Genomic DNA, 13,576 nt, shown 5'->3' with positions numbered 1-13,576 from the left:
TACCCCCCCCCCACTCAATAAATCAATTAATTCTTAGTATAGTGACGAACACCTACATTTTTATATTCAATATTGGAATGAAGTGAGAAAATAGCCATGTGCAAACGGTGTGTTATTAACAGAAAATAGTTCTTGAACTGTTGTTCAAGAAATCTGATTTTAAATAAGATACCTTGGAATCAATTAACCACAATAAAGTTTGATTCTCTTCAAGCTTTTAGTAGATTACCTTGAACTTCATAAAAGAAGTCTAAATGCTGAGCAGCATTGAGCTGCACTGCCAAAGCCATTTTTCTACACATCAACCAAATACTTTACTATCTCATTTTTCATCACCTGTCCGTGGCATAATCTTCAACTGAAACAAACAAGTTTATCATTATAATACAGTAATCATTATTGGAGATGAACTGCTCACAACCAATGTCTGTTGTGGTCCACCGGCAGCCTGTGGAGCTGGCAGTGGAGTCAGACAGTGAGGAGGCTGAGGAAGAACATGGGCCAGTCCTGGAGGCTGGGGAAGGCCCGGATGAGGACTCTGCGTCGGAGGCAGAGATGGGGCCAGGGCCATCTGGGAGTGATATGCGGACTCCGGAGCCTCCAGAGGCTGACAGCAGAGAGGCAGAGGAACAGGAGGAGCCTGTTCCTAGTGCACGCATGAGAAGAGCTGCCAGAAGGCAAGAGCAGCTAAAGCAAAAAGGACAACTCGGGAGTAGGGCCAAGAGATGATTGGCCCCTCTCATAAGGCTTAAAAGACCAGCAACGGTTCTTGGGCTCTTTGTCGGAAAACAACGTTGATAGATTTGTTTCTTGTCTTGCTGCATTTATTTCTTGTCAGCGGCGTCTGCTTCTGAACTTTTGCCAAGAAAAGCCTTTGGCAGGTTGCCAAAGTAGACCAAGGTTGGTGATAAGGCTGAAGAATTGTGTTATGAAGAATTTGTTTTGAATTAGTTTGGACTACGCTGAGAATGAGTTAATTCTCAGCTTTTCTAATAAAATCTGTTTAGAATTGATTGCGTCTGATAATACCTACTTGGGCCTAGGTCACAACAATATCTTATCTTTTTACTACATCTTTATTTTGCTTCTCTCAACTTCTGTTCCCACTTTTTACAGACTTTTCTCTACCACCATAGTTCACAAGGGTTATGGGAAACAGGAGCTTAGGAGTGGGGTGGACTGCGTAAGCAATCAGATACACAGGCATTCTGCAGGACAGTATAATACGCCCTCCGGATTTGTACATACAAAAAAACCCCCCAAATGTTGGCTGATCTAGATGCATAGCAATGTGCATCATCACCAGGGATTTTCCAGGAGCAGATACGAGTGACAACTGACAAATAAAAATTACCAAATTTAATGCGGATGTATTCATATGGGTCCTCCTGCCAGAGTTCTTCATCCTCATCTTTATAACACATCAGAGAAAAGATGACGTCTTCACACAAAGTCTAATAAGAAAAGCAAAGAGGAAATCAAATGTAGTTGAATATGTTTGCTATCCAACCTTCATTTTTGATCTATTCTCTTTTCTCCATAGCTAGAACTCTTATGCGGTGGGTTGAGTCAAGAGACAGCCAGCGGCCAAAAATCACCTAGACAGCTTCCATGCTTAAGGGAGGATGATCATGACCTCCTGATTTCTAGCCCAGTACCTTAGCCACTACAACAAACTGATGATCATTTACTGTATCTTAATAGTTAATAAGCATATAGTTGATCATTCTAAAAAAAACCTTCTTCATAAAGCTGCAATATACAATATATCCTGTGGAGATCTTCTTAAAGCCAGGAATATATTCCCCGGTTCAGAGTTGCTTTGCTTAAGCATTAAGCATTAAGGCACAGAAGAGGCTGTACTTCCTGAGAATGCTCAGGAAGATAAATCTATCTCAGCATCTACTTCTGTCCTACTATCGCAGCACCATTGAGAGTGTCCTGACATATGACATCCTTGCATGGTATGGGAGCAGCTCTGTAGTGGACAAAAATGCTCTACAGAGAATCATTAAAACTGCCCAGAATATCATCGGACTCCAGCTACCAGCCCTGGACGATATCTTCGAATCTCGCTGTTTGAGGAAGTTGCATAACATTCTCAGAGACTCTTCCCCATCCTGCTTACAATCTTTTTGGACTGTTGCCTTCTGGCAGAAGATACAGAACAATTAAAACTCGGACCACACATTTTCTGAATAGTTTTTATCCGAGCTATAATTGCACTCAACAATGAACTAAAGGGCCACCATCAGTGAGCTGTTGGACAGCATTACTTGGTCTGTTGTGTGGATGCTTGGATGGTTTTAGGGATGGGGAAATTTTGGTGGGTGGGGGTGTGTCTGGGGATTATCATGTGTGTTGGACCTGGTTTCTGGATGTTATGTGAATTTCATTGTATGGGTATACTGTGTATACACGTACAATGACAATAAACTTTATTTATTTTTATTTTATTTATCCACATTGTTTGTTTGTATTCCAGCTTTATTATTTTTACAAATAACTCAAGGCAGTGACCTATCCAACATACCTTTCACCTCTTATTTTCCCCAAACAATCCTGTGAGATGGGTTGGGCTGAAAGAAAGCGACTGGCCCAAAGTCACCCAGCTGGCTTCCATGGCTAAGATGGATCTCTTCTGCTTTTTAGTCTGGTACCTTAACCACTAGACCAGGGGTTCCCATCCGGGGGTGCTCGCACTGCCTTGGGGTATGAGACAATATTCCAGGGGGTGCAAAAACTTGGGTTTAGAAATTTCAAAATTGTAGTGTATATGCATAATTATATGCATATAATTATTTACATTTGTAAGGGGTGCAGGGTATAGAAAAGGTTGAGAACCCCTGCAGTAGACTAAACTGATGGGCTCAAGGTTTACTCAGAGTTCCATTCTTCTGAGGTCAGTAAAATGAGGACTCAGATTGTTGGGGGCAATAAGCTGATTCTGTAAATGGCTTAGAGAAGGGCTACAAAGCACCATTAAGTGGTATATAAGTCTAAGTGCTACTGCTAGTGCTAAACTAACTCTCGCATCAATTATTTTCTCTCCAGCTGAGATATAATTAAAGGCTACTTGTTCACTCAGATTGATCACGGTTACATTTGTTCATTCCCAAAAGAGTTAGGCCCAAGCCAAAGATCTGAGAGGTGAGCTGCATCAAACTCTTTGTGTCATACTTATGGGAAAACAAAGTGCATGTTATGCAGCCTTCAATTTTGCCCAGGTACATGATAGGGTCCTTGAGGGAGAAAAAAAAAACTATATTGAATGAGATACAATACAATCTCTTACTCGCCAGAAAGAAATCTAAGGATTATCATTCTTGTTGGAGAACTCTTAACAGAGAGGAAGAAGAAAAAAGCTAATTTAAGACACATCACTGCTAATAAAAAAAATAGAATAGTAATCTCATTATTCACAGTAAGCCCAAAAAGACCTTTTATGCTTTAAAGATTATATTGCAAATACGTAATTCATTGTTTATTCTCATTTTGCAGTTATGAATTGAAACTTGAAGAGAATCACTGGCAATGTTTACCAAGCCAAATATAACACTTTCCTCGAAATATTTCTAAAATTATGTATGCATAGAAATATCATCTGTAAAGGATTTTAGGAAAGAGACAACATAAAAATGAAAATATTAAGGCCATTCAGCACTCTGGAGCTGCACAAAACCTATTGTGGAGTCTCTCTCTGCATCTCCTTAAAGCAACTGCTTCTATTCCTGCGATTGTAGGCCCACCTTATGCTCTATAACTCCACTTGATAAAATCTCAGGATTCAGGAATTAGTACTTTAGGACTTCAGATGAATCTTTATATTGGATGGAGGAGTTTTAACACTGGGGAGATGACGGTGATTGTTACATCCCACTCCATCTTTCCTTTTACAATAGATCCTTCATACAAGGGTGTGCTATTCTCTACCCATTTAGAAACGGATTTGGAACGCTAAAGCCAAGTTGACTGCCCGCCTTGGCACATTGTGACTGAAACGGCAATAATAGTTCTAGCACAATTTGTACTATTTGTGGGAATTTGCACTGCAGTGAATCATATCACACCTTTTACATAATGACGTGGGGAGATAAATGGCAAAAGAAAAGGTTCACTTGGTAACAGCCTTACATTTGATGCAATATCTGGAAATTGACCTTACAGGCACTGTGTAAGATAGAAATACAAGCAAATGAAACAACTGTGTAATGAATTAATTATCCGAGCCGCGGTGATGCCACGGTTAGAATGCAGTATGGCCTACTGCCAAGAGTTCGATCCTGACCGGCTCAAGGTTGACTCAGCCTTCCATTCTTTTGAGGTAAAATAAGGACCCAGATTGTTGGGGAAAATATGCTATCTTTGTTCCTGCAGCTGTGTTGCCGTTATAGTTATAACTCGCTCAATTGTTACCTCAATTTCAAAATTATCATACAAGTTCTAACTCATGTTTTCAGAGTTTACCCACAGGCACAAATTGCTACTCTTATACTGACCTGCATATGGGGTTTCATCTGCTTCCAGGTTATACAGTGATGGACTCCCTGGTTCAGATAGTTTAATGTTTGTTGAAGGACACGTGGAGCTACATAGTCTTTCTGCCTGTATTGATCCAAGATTTTTAGGAGTACCTAAAGGAAAGTTGAAGGCATTGTGACATAATTATATACAATCAGAACTCAACATTGAGCCATCAGGTTTGAAGTACTGGGGAAAAAAATCTGCACTATCGTTTTAAGCAAAAGAGAAAAGCTAATATATTTCTCACATCCTAGATGATGTTTTAATTTTAGCTAACAGGTTGATATGATGGAGAATGTTCTGACTTAAAAAAGAAAAAGCTGGCAATCACATTTCCATAGAAAATGTACCCTGGACTTTCCTAGACTCCTAAGGAGGGTATTGATCCATTAACAATTTCCTGAATGAAAATGATGAAAATGAAATCCTTTAAAGAAGATTCCTGTAATAATATTTAGCCTATTCATTAATCAGCTGGAAACTGTGGGCCAAATCAGTTGACCTCCGAACAGTCAACTTACTGATATCTCAGAGATGAGAGCTACAAACACTGCTTCCCGCAATAAAACTTTCTGATTAAGTGAAGTGTCAGTAAAATTAGGGCCTTTTAATGGGTTGTAAATACTAAAATTTAGGTTGTTTTGACTAAGAGAACACAAGCCACCTCATTATCCATAACAACTTATAAACAGTTTTTCAGGATATGATCAATCATCTTCCATACCCTCTTATCCAGGGTTTATCCAAGTGGTGTAATCATTACTCTTTTACCTCACAATGTCTTCAGTGTATGCTACCAAAGAGCAAGTTAAAATGTTTGCTACAATATTGCCATGTTATTTCACTAAATAAGACAAGCCTTTACCTGCTGGATTCCCGCAGCATAGGTTTTCAAGAAGAATACAGAAAATTCATAATATTCTTTTGTTACATTTCCAGGACTACCATACCTTTAAAAATGTAAACGCAAAAGAACGTAAATATATTACTTTATACAAAGATACTAATGTATACCTCATTATCATTAAGCTTCCCATTAATTTTCACTCATGCAATTAAAGGCAATCTTTATGGCAAAAGGAACGCACAAATTCCATTAAAATTGCCACATTTTTATAGCCGATAGAGCAATTTTTCTGCAGATTTGCTGATACTTGAACTTGGGCCAATTTTTTTTTAAACATTTACGATTTGGAAACATTATAAACATGCCAAAACAGGATTTAGTAATGTCATTCTTTGTTATTAGCATAATAACCTTTCAAAAAGACGAGCAACAATCCGAAAAGCCCACTTCTTACATTTCCACCACACCAATTCTGGCCGATCATCTTCATCAACCTGCAGAGTTTCCTAACCAAAAGAAAGAACTATCAGCCATCAATGCAGTTAACATTAATGGAGCATGATAAGAAGAATCTACAGCCTTCATAGCCTCGAGACACAATTTAGCAATAGCATTTAGATACCTGAGTGATGCGGTGGCCTAGAGGTGGAGCTCTCGCCTCACAAACAGGAGGCTGTGGGTTCGATCCTAGGTAGAGGCAGATATTTCTCTCTGGGCACACTGAGAATATATCTGCTGAATAAAATTACGCATTGGCAACAGGAAGGGCATTTGGCCAGTAAACACTCAGCTCCATTCAGTTGCCCAGACTCCATCCCGCAAGGGATTATGGGGTTATTAAAAGGAGATGATGATGAATAGCATTTAGATACCACTACATAGTGCTCTCTCTATGTTAGAAAGAGTGCTCTCTTTATGTTAGAGAGCACAGTGTTCTCTCTAACAGCACTCTCTAAGCAGTTTACAAAGTCAGCATATTGCCCCCAACAATATGGGTTCTTATTTTACCGACCTCAGAAGGACGGAAGGCTGAGTCAACCTTGAGAGGGTCAGGATCGAACTACTGGCAATGGAATGCAGAGCTGGTCTACAATACTGCAAACTAACCACTGCACCATCACAGCTCTTAGAAAGAAGCTTAGAAAGAGACCTTCAAATTGTTGTGCTGACAAGGGCCTATTGTTAACAGGATCTTATCTTTGCGTGTTCTTAAGGAGGCATGCCATTCATATAAAGTGATCCACAGGCTTTAAACTCAGTTTGTCAGGGGTGAGTAGCAAGAACTTTCTCCAGAGCTGCAGGAAGCCATTCTGTGCTACAGTGATATTCCTGAAACCATGGAGTCAAAATGGAGGGGCTTGGTTTTTGACTCTTTAAGAGTAGGATTGGTAGACCAGCTTCTCACACACCCACTCCCAATACTCCAAACCCATCCCAAAAATAGGCCAAAGCAAGATGACAATTAGCCATCTTGTTGCCGTATTTCAGCAGCACAATCTGGAGATGGAGTCGTAAAAGGCTTATGGGTTGCCCACCCCTATTTTGAACCAATAAAATAAGCTCTCATATAGGTAATGTAACAATTATATTCCCATATACCACCAGCAGGCACCTCCTCCCAGCGTGGGAGCCAGAGAAAGCATGGTCAAAGGGAAAAGTAGACCTGCATGATCCAGGCACTGCAGTGTTTAATAACCTTAGTCAGAACCACAATTTAACATACCTAGATTTCGAACTGCTTCGCTTTTTGTACATGATATTCTTGCTGAGCGAAAAGCAAGGGAGTGTGAGCAATGGCTCCACTTCCTCCTTAATGCCTTCTTTTAAAGTACAAGAACACGGCAAAAGCAGAACAAGCCCTCCATATAGTTGGATAAAAATGTTCCTCAACCCTAAACTTCCCCTTTTTGCCAATGCGCTCAAAGGATATTAAAGCTGTCCAGTAATGTAAACCTTACAGGAGGCACACTTCTGTCAATGACAGTCCGGAAAATCTCCATCCACTGAGTCATCGTTTGGTTATTCACCAGCTGAAGTGGCAAAGCATACTGAAGTTAAAAGAAGAGGAAAAAGAGAATATCAATATCGCTGAATACCTAAACTATACAGTCCCTGACTGTATATTACAAAATATACAGACAATTTAGACAATGTATTAACTGGGAGCTGCAATACTCTTTTTTTTAACCTCCAATGACCAGAGACTACCATATTTTTCGGAGTATAAGATGCTCCGGACTATAAGACACACCTACATTTTTGGGGGAGGAAAACAAGAAAAAAAAATCTGCCTCTGCCTCCCAGTATCCATCAGGTATTCATCTGGTCCATTCGCCACCACCCATTCACTGCTGCGGCCCATTTGCTGCTGCCGCGCCCGTTTGCCGCCACCCATTCGCTGCTGCTGCCACGCTCCGTTTGGTGCAGCCCGTTCGCCACTGCCGTGGCCCATTTGACACCGCCCATTCGCCGATGCTGCAGCCCATTCAGCGCAGCCCATTCACCACCACCGCCCATTCTAGAACAGCTGATCGGCGCCACACCAACCACCCTCCCCCCCCGCAACATTCGGTGTATAAGACACACTGAAATTTTCACCCATTTTTAGGGGGAGGGAAATGCATCTTATACACTGAAAAATACAGTATTTTTTTGTTGTCTTTGAAACCTATATACTATGATAGCCAGCTAGTTAGTCATTGGAAGCAGCTAGTTATCATCTCAATTTTTTCCCGTGCTAAAAGGCTTGGGATTGGCTTTCTGTTATGACAGTGAGTTAATAGTTACACATAATCAGCAACAAGGACAAAAAAAAAAAGAGACAGGATTGCTATTGTGGATTATTCCATCCCAGGACATTCTTTCGCTCTCATTTAATTCCTCTCTTACGGAATGCCCACCAAATATAAGCGAATATTGAGAAAACATTTAAAATGCAAGTTTAAAATGTGCGTTTGCAAACTGAGGCAAGGATGAGAAAATGTACCTTCGTCTAATAAATTATTATTATGATTAGTTGCCCCATCAGGCAGATGTTTAGACTGGATTATGGCATTTTTATCTACAGAGCCTTTTCTAAGGACCTGGAAGAGGCAGATTTTGCTGTACCATTTTAGACAATAGAAAATGAAGTTGCAATAATCTCCACAGGGTTAAAACTTCAGTCCAGAAATAAAACAACATTCAGGACTGGAAGCAGCACATGGAACTATTGGAATCGTTTTGTGATACAGTAGTCCTCCACTTACAACTGTTGTTTAGTGACCATCTGAAGTTACAACGGCACTGAAAAAAAGGTTTTTTCGCTCTTATGATCACTTAAGCATCCCCATGGTCACATGATCAAAATTCAGATGCTTGACAACTGATTTATTCTTATGATAGTTGCAGGGTGGTGGGGTCCCTTTTGTGACCTTCTGACAAGCAAAAACAGTGGGGAAGCCATATTCATTTAGCAACCACTAAATTCAATAATTCGCTTAACAAATGTGCAAGAAAGTTCATAAAATGGGGTGAAACTCACTTAGAAAATGTGCCGCTTAGCAACAGAAATGTTGGGCCATAAGCCAAGGACTACCTGTAGTTTTGCTTACCACTTTATTGTTTTTTTAGTTGTTAGCTGCCCCAAGTCATGTGAATGAGATGGGAGTGTATATACATTTAACAAGTATTAATAACAAAACAAGCCTATCTCCTGGAAGCCCATGAAAAATTTCTACAACAATCGTATGCAATCTGCTGTCTCTAATTTGCACAAAACCTCAGCTTCATTAAAAACAGCAATATGGAATCTCTGTAACCTATTCCCATTCTGTTCCAAAGGAAACCCTAAATGTATACTTATATAGTTCTTACATATTTTCTCTGGTGCATAGATCAGGACTAAAAAAGTATTAATCCCAAAACACAAAGGAAGTTCTGCAGGTTATAGCAAGAAAATCTTTTCCTTGGACCCTGCTGGCAAATATCACTCAAAAGAGTGCCCTTTTCTTCTGATGGAAAAAACTGCTTTAAATTGTCTCAACTTCTACCCTCAAAATGATGCTATAGGGCACTGCACACCAGAACAACTAGACATAAGGACAGTTTTTTCCTGAATGCCATCACTCTGCTGAACAACTAATTCCCACAACACTGTCAAACTATTTACTAAGACTGTATTACTATTACTCTTCTCATCCTTCCTATTACGTATCTCCTCCCACTTATGACTGTAACCTTGTTGCTTGTATCTTTACGATTTATATTGTTTTATTTAGTTTCCTAGTATGATTTGATGACATATTTAGTATCCTATGACTATCACTAAGTGTTGTGTCTTATGATTCTTGATGAATGTATTTTTTTAATGTACACTGAGAGCATATGCGCCAAAGACAAATTCCTTGTGTGTCCAATCACACTTGGCCAATAAAGAATTCTATTCTATTCTATTCTATTCTATTCTATTCTATTCTATTCTATTCTATTCTATTCTATTCTATTCTATTCTATTCTATTCTAAAATTCAATGTAAACGATAAATAAATGTTTGGAAGATGTTTGGAAGAGAGCCAATTTGGTGTAATGGTAAAGGTGCTGGCCTGGAAATTGGGAGACTGAGTTTTAGTCCTGCCTTAGCCATGAAAGGTGGTTTTGAGCCAGTCACTCTCTCTCTCAGACCAATTCACCTCACAGGGTTGTTGTTGTAGGGTAAAAGAGGAGGAGGAAGGAGTACTAGGTATGTTCGCTGCCCTGAGTTATTTAAGGCATGATAAAAATCTAATCAGTAAATAAATAAGATACAGTCTCATTACCACATTTTTAAATCAAATGCTGTACTTCTAAAAATTAAACACACGGGTTGGAAAGGAGCTGCCCTGAAATCAATAAATGCATACTTCAAAATATGCATCTGTAGGTCACAATTCCAAAAAGGGATTGTTGTTTTTTGGGAATTCTTCTTACTGTTGCTGCTTTCATTATACAGGTCCATACCTGAACAAGTGCATAGAAAATTTTCAAGATCTGTTTCTGAAGAAGCACAGAATAATGGGAGTTGTCAGGAAGAAGCTGGATCATCTGCTGCTGAAGTCGAGGCAAGAATATTTGCATTGCGGCAATGAGAGGCTCTCGTTCCTCAGCTTTCTTATATCTATGGAAGGAATCCGAACCGAACACATTTCAGAAGTAAAGTTTACTTGTTGCATTTTGCTTCATTTTGATTTTTTTAAAAAATGAAACTGGTACCTGTTGTAATCCTCCTCTCATCTCCACAGGACAATACAATAAATCCAAATAAAACAGAAAGGAGAAGCTATTTTAATTTTCCTAGTGCAGCACACTACGGTTCATTTTAACCATTTTTTAGCACCCCAGATCAGTGGCATTTTGGAACACAGTCTCAGAGTAAATAAAAAGATACGAGATTGCAGGTCCGATACAGAAACTTACAACTGAGTCACCCATTTCACTTGATCTCTCATTGTTTGGGTGCTCAAATTTCCCTAAATTTACCTGGAGAAAATCTATTGTAGGTAAAAAGGGGAAAGTTTGAGTTTCCAGGAATTAGATTCTCATTCATACATTATTTTACTTTGTGTGAGGATTTCCCCCCCAAATTAAATGCTTTCCTCTGGGTGAACAACACCCTCCAGTCTCCACCTATATATGTTTACATCAGGGGCGTCAAACTCTATTTCATTAAGGGTTGCATCAGGGTTGTGTTTGACTTCAGGGGTGGGCGTGGCCAGGATGGGCGTGGCCAGCTCGATGTCACTTGTGTCGGGGGTGCCTGTGGTGACCCGAGCACTCTGCCAGCGAAAATGGGTTCCCGAGCTCCATTTTCGGCTGCGACAACCTCCTGCAAGCCTCTGCCAGCAAAAATGGAGCTCGGGAGGGCCACGTGCCAGTCAGTCCGTTTTCTCTGGCAGAGGCACTGCAGGGTAGTCCTTTGCTGTTTCCAGGGCATTCTCGCAGGCCAAATCTAAGCATCCCGCGGGTCAGATCCGGTCCCCAGGCCTTGAGTTTAACACCCCTGCTTTACACAATTAGAAAGCTAGTTTTGCAAGAAACCAGGAAGATGCACTCATGAACTAGGAGGTTATTTCTAGACTGCTAGGAGAGTCACCTTCTCCTTGAGGAAGATCCACTTACTCATAGGTTTTTACCAATTGGTACAGGCACAAGAGGCTTCCAAGCCAGCTTCCGCTATTGGACGACTGTAGGTAAAACCCAATCTTGTCCACCACTGCTGTCCAGTGACTTGGGAAGTCATGCTTAATAATAGCACGAAGGCACATTGTCAGCTGGGCTCTGGGGGAAAAAAAAGAAGACTGAGAAAGGATGGAGTGAAGGCAAAAACAGAAAGAGGATCTGAGAAAGGACCTGCTTCATCAACTCCTGAATTACACTACACCAGAAACAATGCATGCATCTTTTTCTTTTCTTTTCTTTTCTTTTCTTTTCTTTTCTTAATGTTTTATTTGTTTTATTTATATAACATTCAATTTTCATCAAACAGTGTGTGGTCTGGGTACGGTTATATTTAAATAGTCATATTACACATCTTTGTTGTGGTATTCATCACCATAATATTGATAGTATAATAACATAATAATATAATAACAATAATACTTAACATCATCTTCTTTAACAACTCTCCACTTTAACATTTCCTCTTTTTATATCGCCTCCTTTTTAACTTCTGTTTCTGTTATCTAGCCACTGATAAAATACGTCCCATATCAAAAAAAAATTCAGTTTCTTCTTTCTCCTTAATAGTAAGCGTTAGTCTATCCATTTCTGCACATTCTAATATTTTCTTAATTACATTCCCCTCATCATTTTTCTATTGTTGCGCAAATACAATTCTAGTTGCAGTTAGTATATGCAAGATCAGATATGTAGTCCCCAACCTTTCTGGCTTTTCGGACCAATCAGGGGTGGGGGTGGGGGCGAGAGAGGATGGTTCCGCATTGAGTGGCGGGCAAGCATGGCGCAGCTCCATTTGCGCGAGCGGTGGACACATGCCTATCACTTGTGCAAATGTGCCCACGCTCACCTGCCGCTTCCATGGCCTGGTTCCAAATGGGCCACGGCCTAGTAGTGGACTGTGGCCCCGTAGCTGGGGACCTATTTTAAAGAATAGGCCAAAAAAAAATTCAACATGGGCTGTTAATTGTTAAGAAAGGATCACTCCTTCCTCCTCTCTGCTCCCACACTTATTAAATAATAAATAATATATTCAAATTAATATTCACCAGATGCAAAAGTCAAGATGTACAACTATAAATGTCTTTGGAAATAATGACAGTAAGATTTCCCATCTTTCAGACAATATTCTCACTTAAACAATCCAGAAGCAGATAAACTTTTCCAAACCCAGGATATTCCGTGCTTGAAACTGGAGGTTTCAAATATAGCAGGGGTGAAATTAAAAAATTTCCCCTACCGGTTCTGTGGGCGTGGTTTGTTGGGGGGAGGTCATGTGACTGGGTGGGCATGACCAACTCGACATCACTCACTCGAGAGGCTCCTCACCGGCCCCTCCCCTCCCAGCCACTCCTTGTCGCGAATGGCAAGAAAATGGGGAGGGGAATATTCCTGCCTACCATCCTTCCCTCAGTCTATGCTGAGATTGTGGAATGGATGACAGGCAGGAAAATCCCCTTCCCCATTTTCCTGCCTTTCATGAAAATGGCTCCATTCCAGCTGCTCCCACCCCCGTCCCCCTTCCTCCTGGGGACTACCTTAAAAGGGACAGGCTGCAGCAACTCCGTTCTGAATGGAGGGAGAAAAGTTAGCATTCTCTCTGCTGCATTTTAACATTGAATTCTGTGGAATATCAAGCGGCCGGAAGAGGTGAGCAGTGACCGGCCAGGCGTGGGTGGGGCCAAGGAGGGGTAATTACTACCGGTTCGGCAAACTGATGCCCAAAATCCCTAGCAGTTCGCCCAAACCGGTCCGAACTGGTAGGATTTCACCCCTGAAATATAGGCTGGATAATTATCTATTGGCGATGGTGTAGTGAATCCTGCAGGCTGCACGTAGTTGGAATAGATGACCTCTTAGTTATTTCCAACTCTGATTTTATTATATGTGTTGGATATATGATTCTGAAGTCTTAAGGCATTTCCTGAATTATTTGCAGTATTTTGTACAATAAGGTATTTTAAATTTCTACTCTCCTAGCTTTATCTAGGAGAGATAATTGAGGACCCAGTT

At 40.4% G+C, this 13,576-nt stretch overlaps 1 protein-coding gene across 1 annotated transcript in view; it reads right to left on the bottom strand.

The window, feature by feature from the left end:
- IPO8 (importin 8) overlaps nucleotides 1–13,576 on the bottom strand; it is a 50,832-nt gene that overhangs the window by 28,528 nt on the left and 8,728 nt on the right. The window contains exons 4-10 of the mRNA XM_070946796.1: nucleotides 11,507–11,665; nucleotides 10,349–10,505; nucleotides 7,330–7,419; nucleotides 5,783–5,877; nucleotides 5,390–5,474; nucleotides 4,500–4,634; nucleotides 1,355–1,454 (exon numbers count right to left, since the gene is read on the bottom strand). Of these exons, the coding sequence (XP_070802897.1) occupies nucleotides 1,355–1,454; nucleotides 4,500–4,634; nucleotides 5,390–5,474; nucleotides 5,783–5,877; nucleotides 7,330–7,419; nucleotides 10,349–10,505; nucleotides 11,507–11,665 (821 nt within the window). The remainder of the gene's footprint in view (nucleotides 1–1,354; nucleotides 1,455–4,499; nucleotides 4,635–5,389; nucleotides 5,475–5,782; nucleotides 5,878–7,329; nucleotides 7,420–10,348; nucleotides 10,506–11,506; nucleotides 11,666–13,576) is intronic.

The sequence above is a fragment of the Pituophis catenifer genome, unplaced genomic scaffold, assembly GCF_029215685.1.
Source record: "Pituophis catenifer annectens isolate HBS135680 unplaced genomic scaffold, rPitCat1.0.hap2 SCAF_7, whole genome shotgun sequence".
In the NCBI taxonomy this organism is placed as follows: Eukaryota; Metazoa; Chordata; class Lepidosauria; order Squamata; family Colubridae; genus Pituophis; species Pituophis catenifer.
The sequence above is the reverse complement of the archived record's forward strand: the minus strand, read 5'-3'. Positions and strand labels throughout refer to the sequence as shown.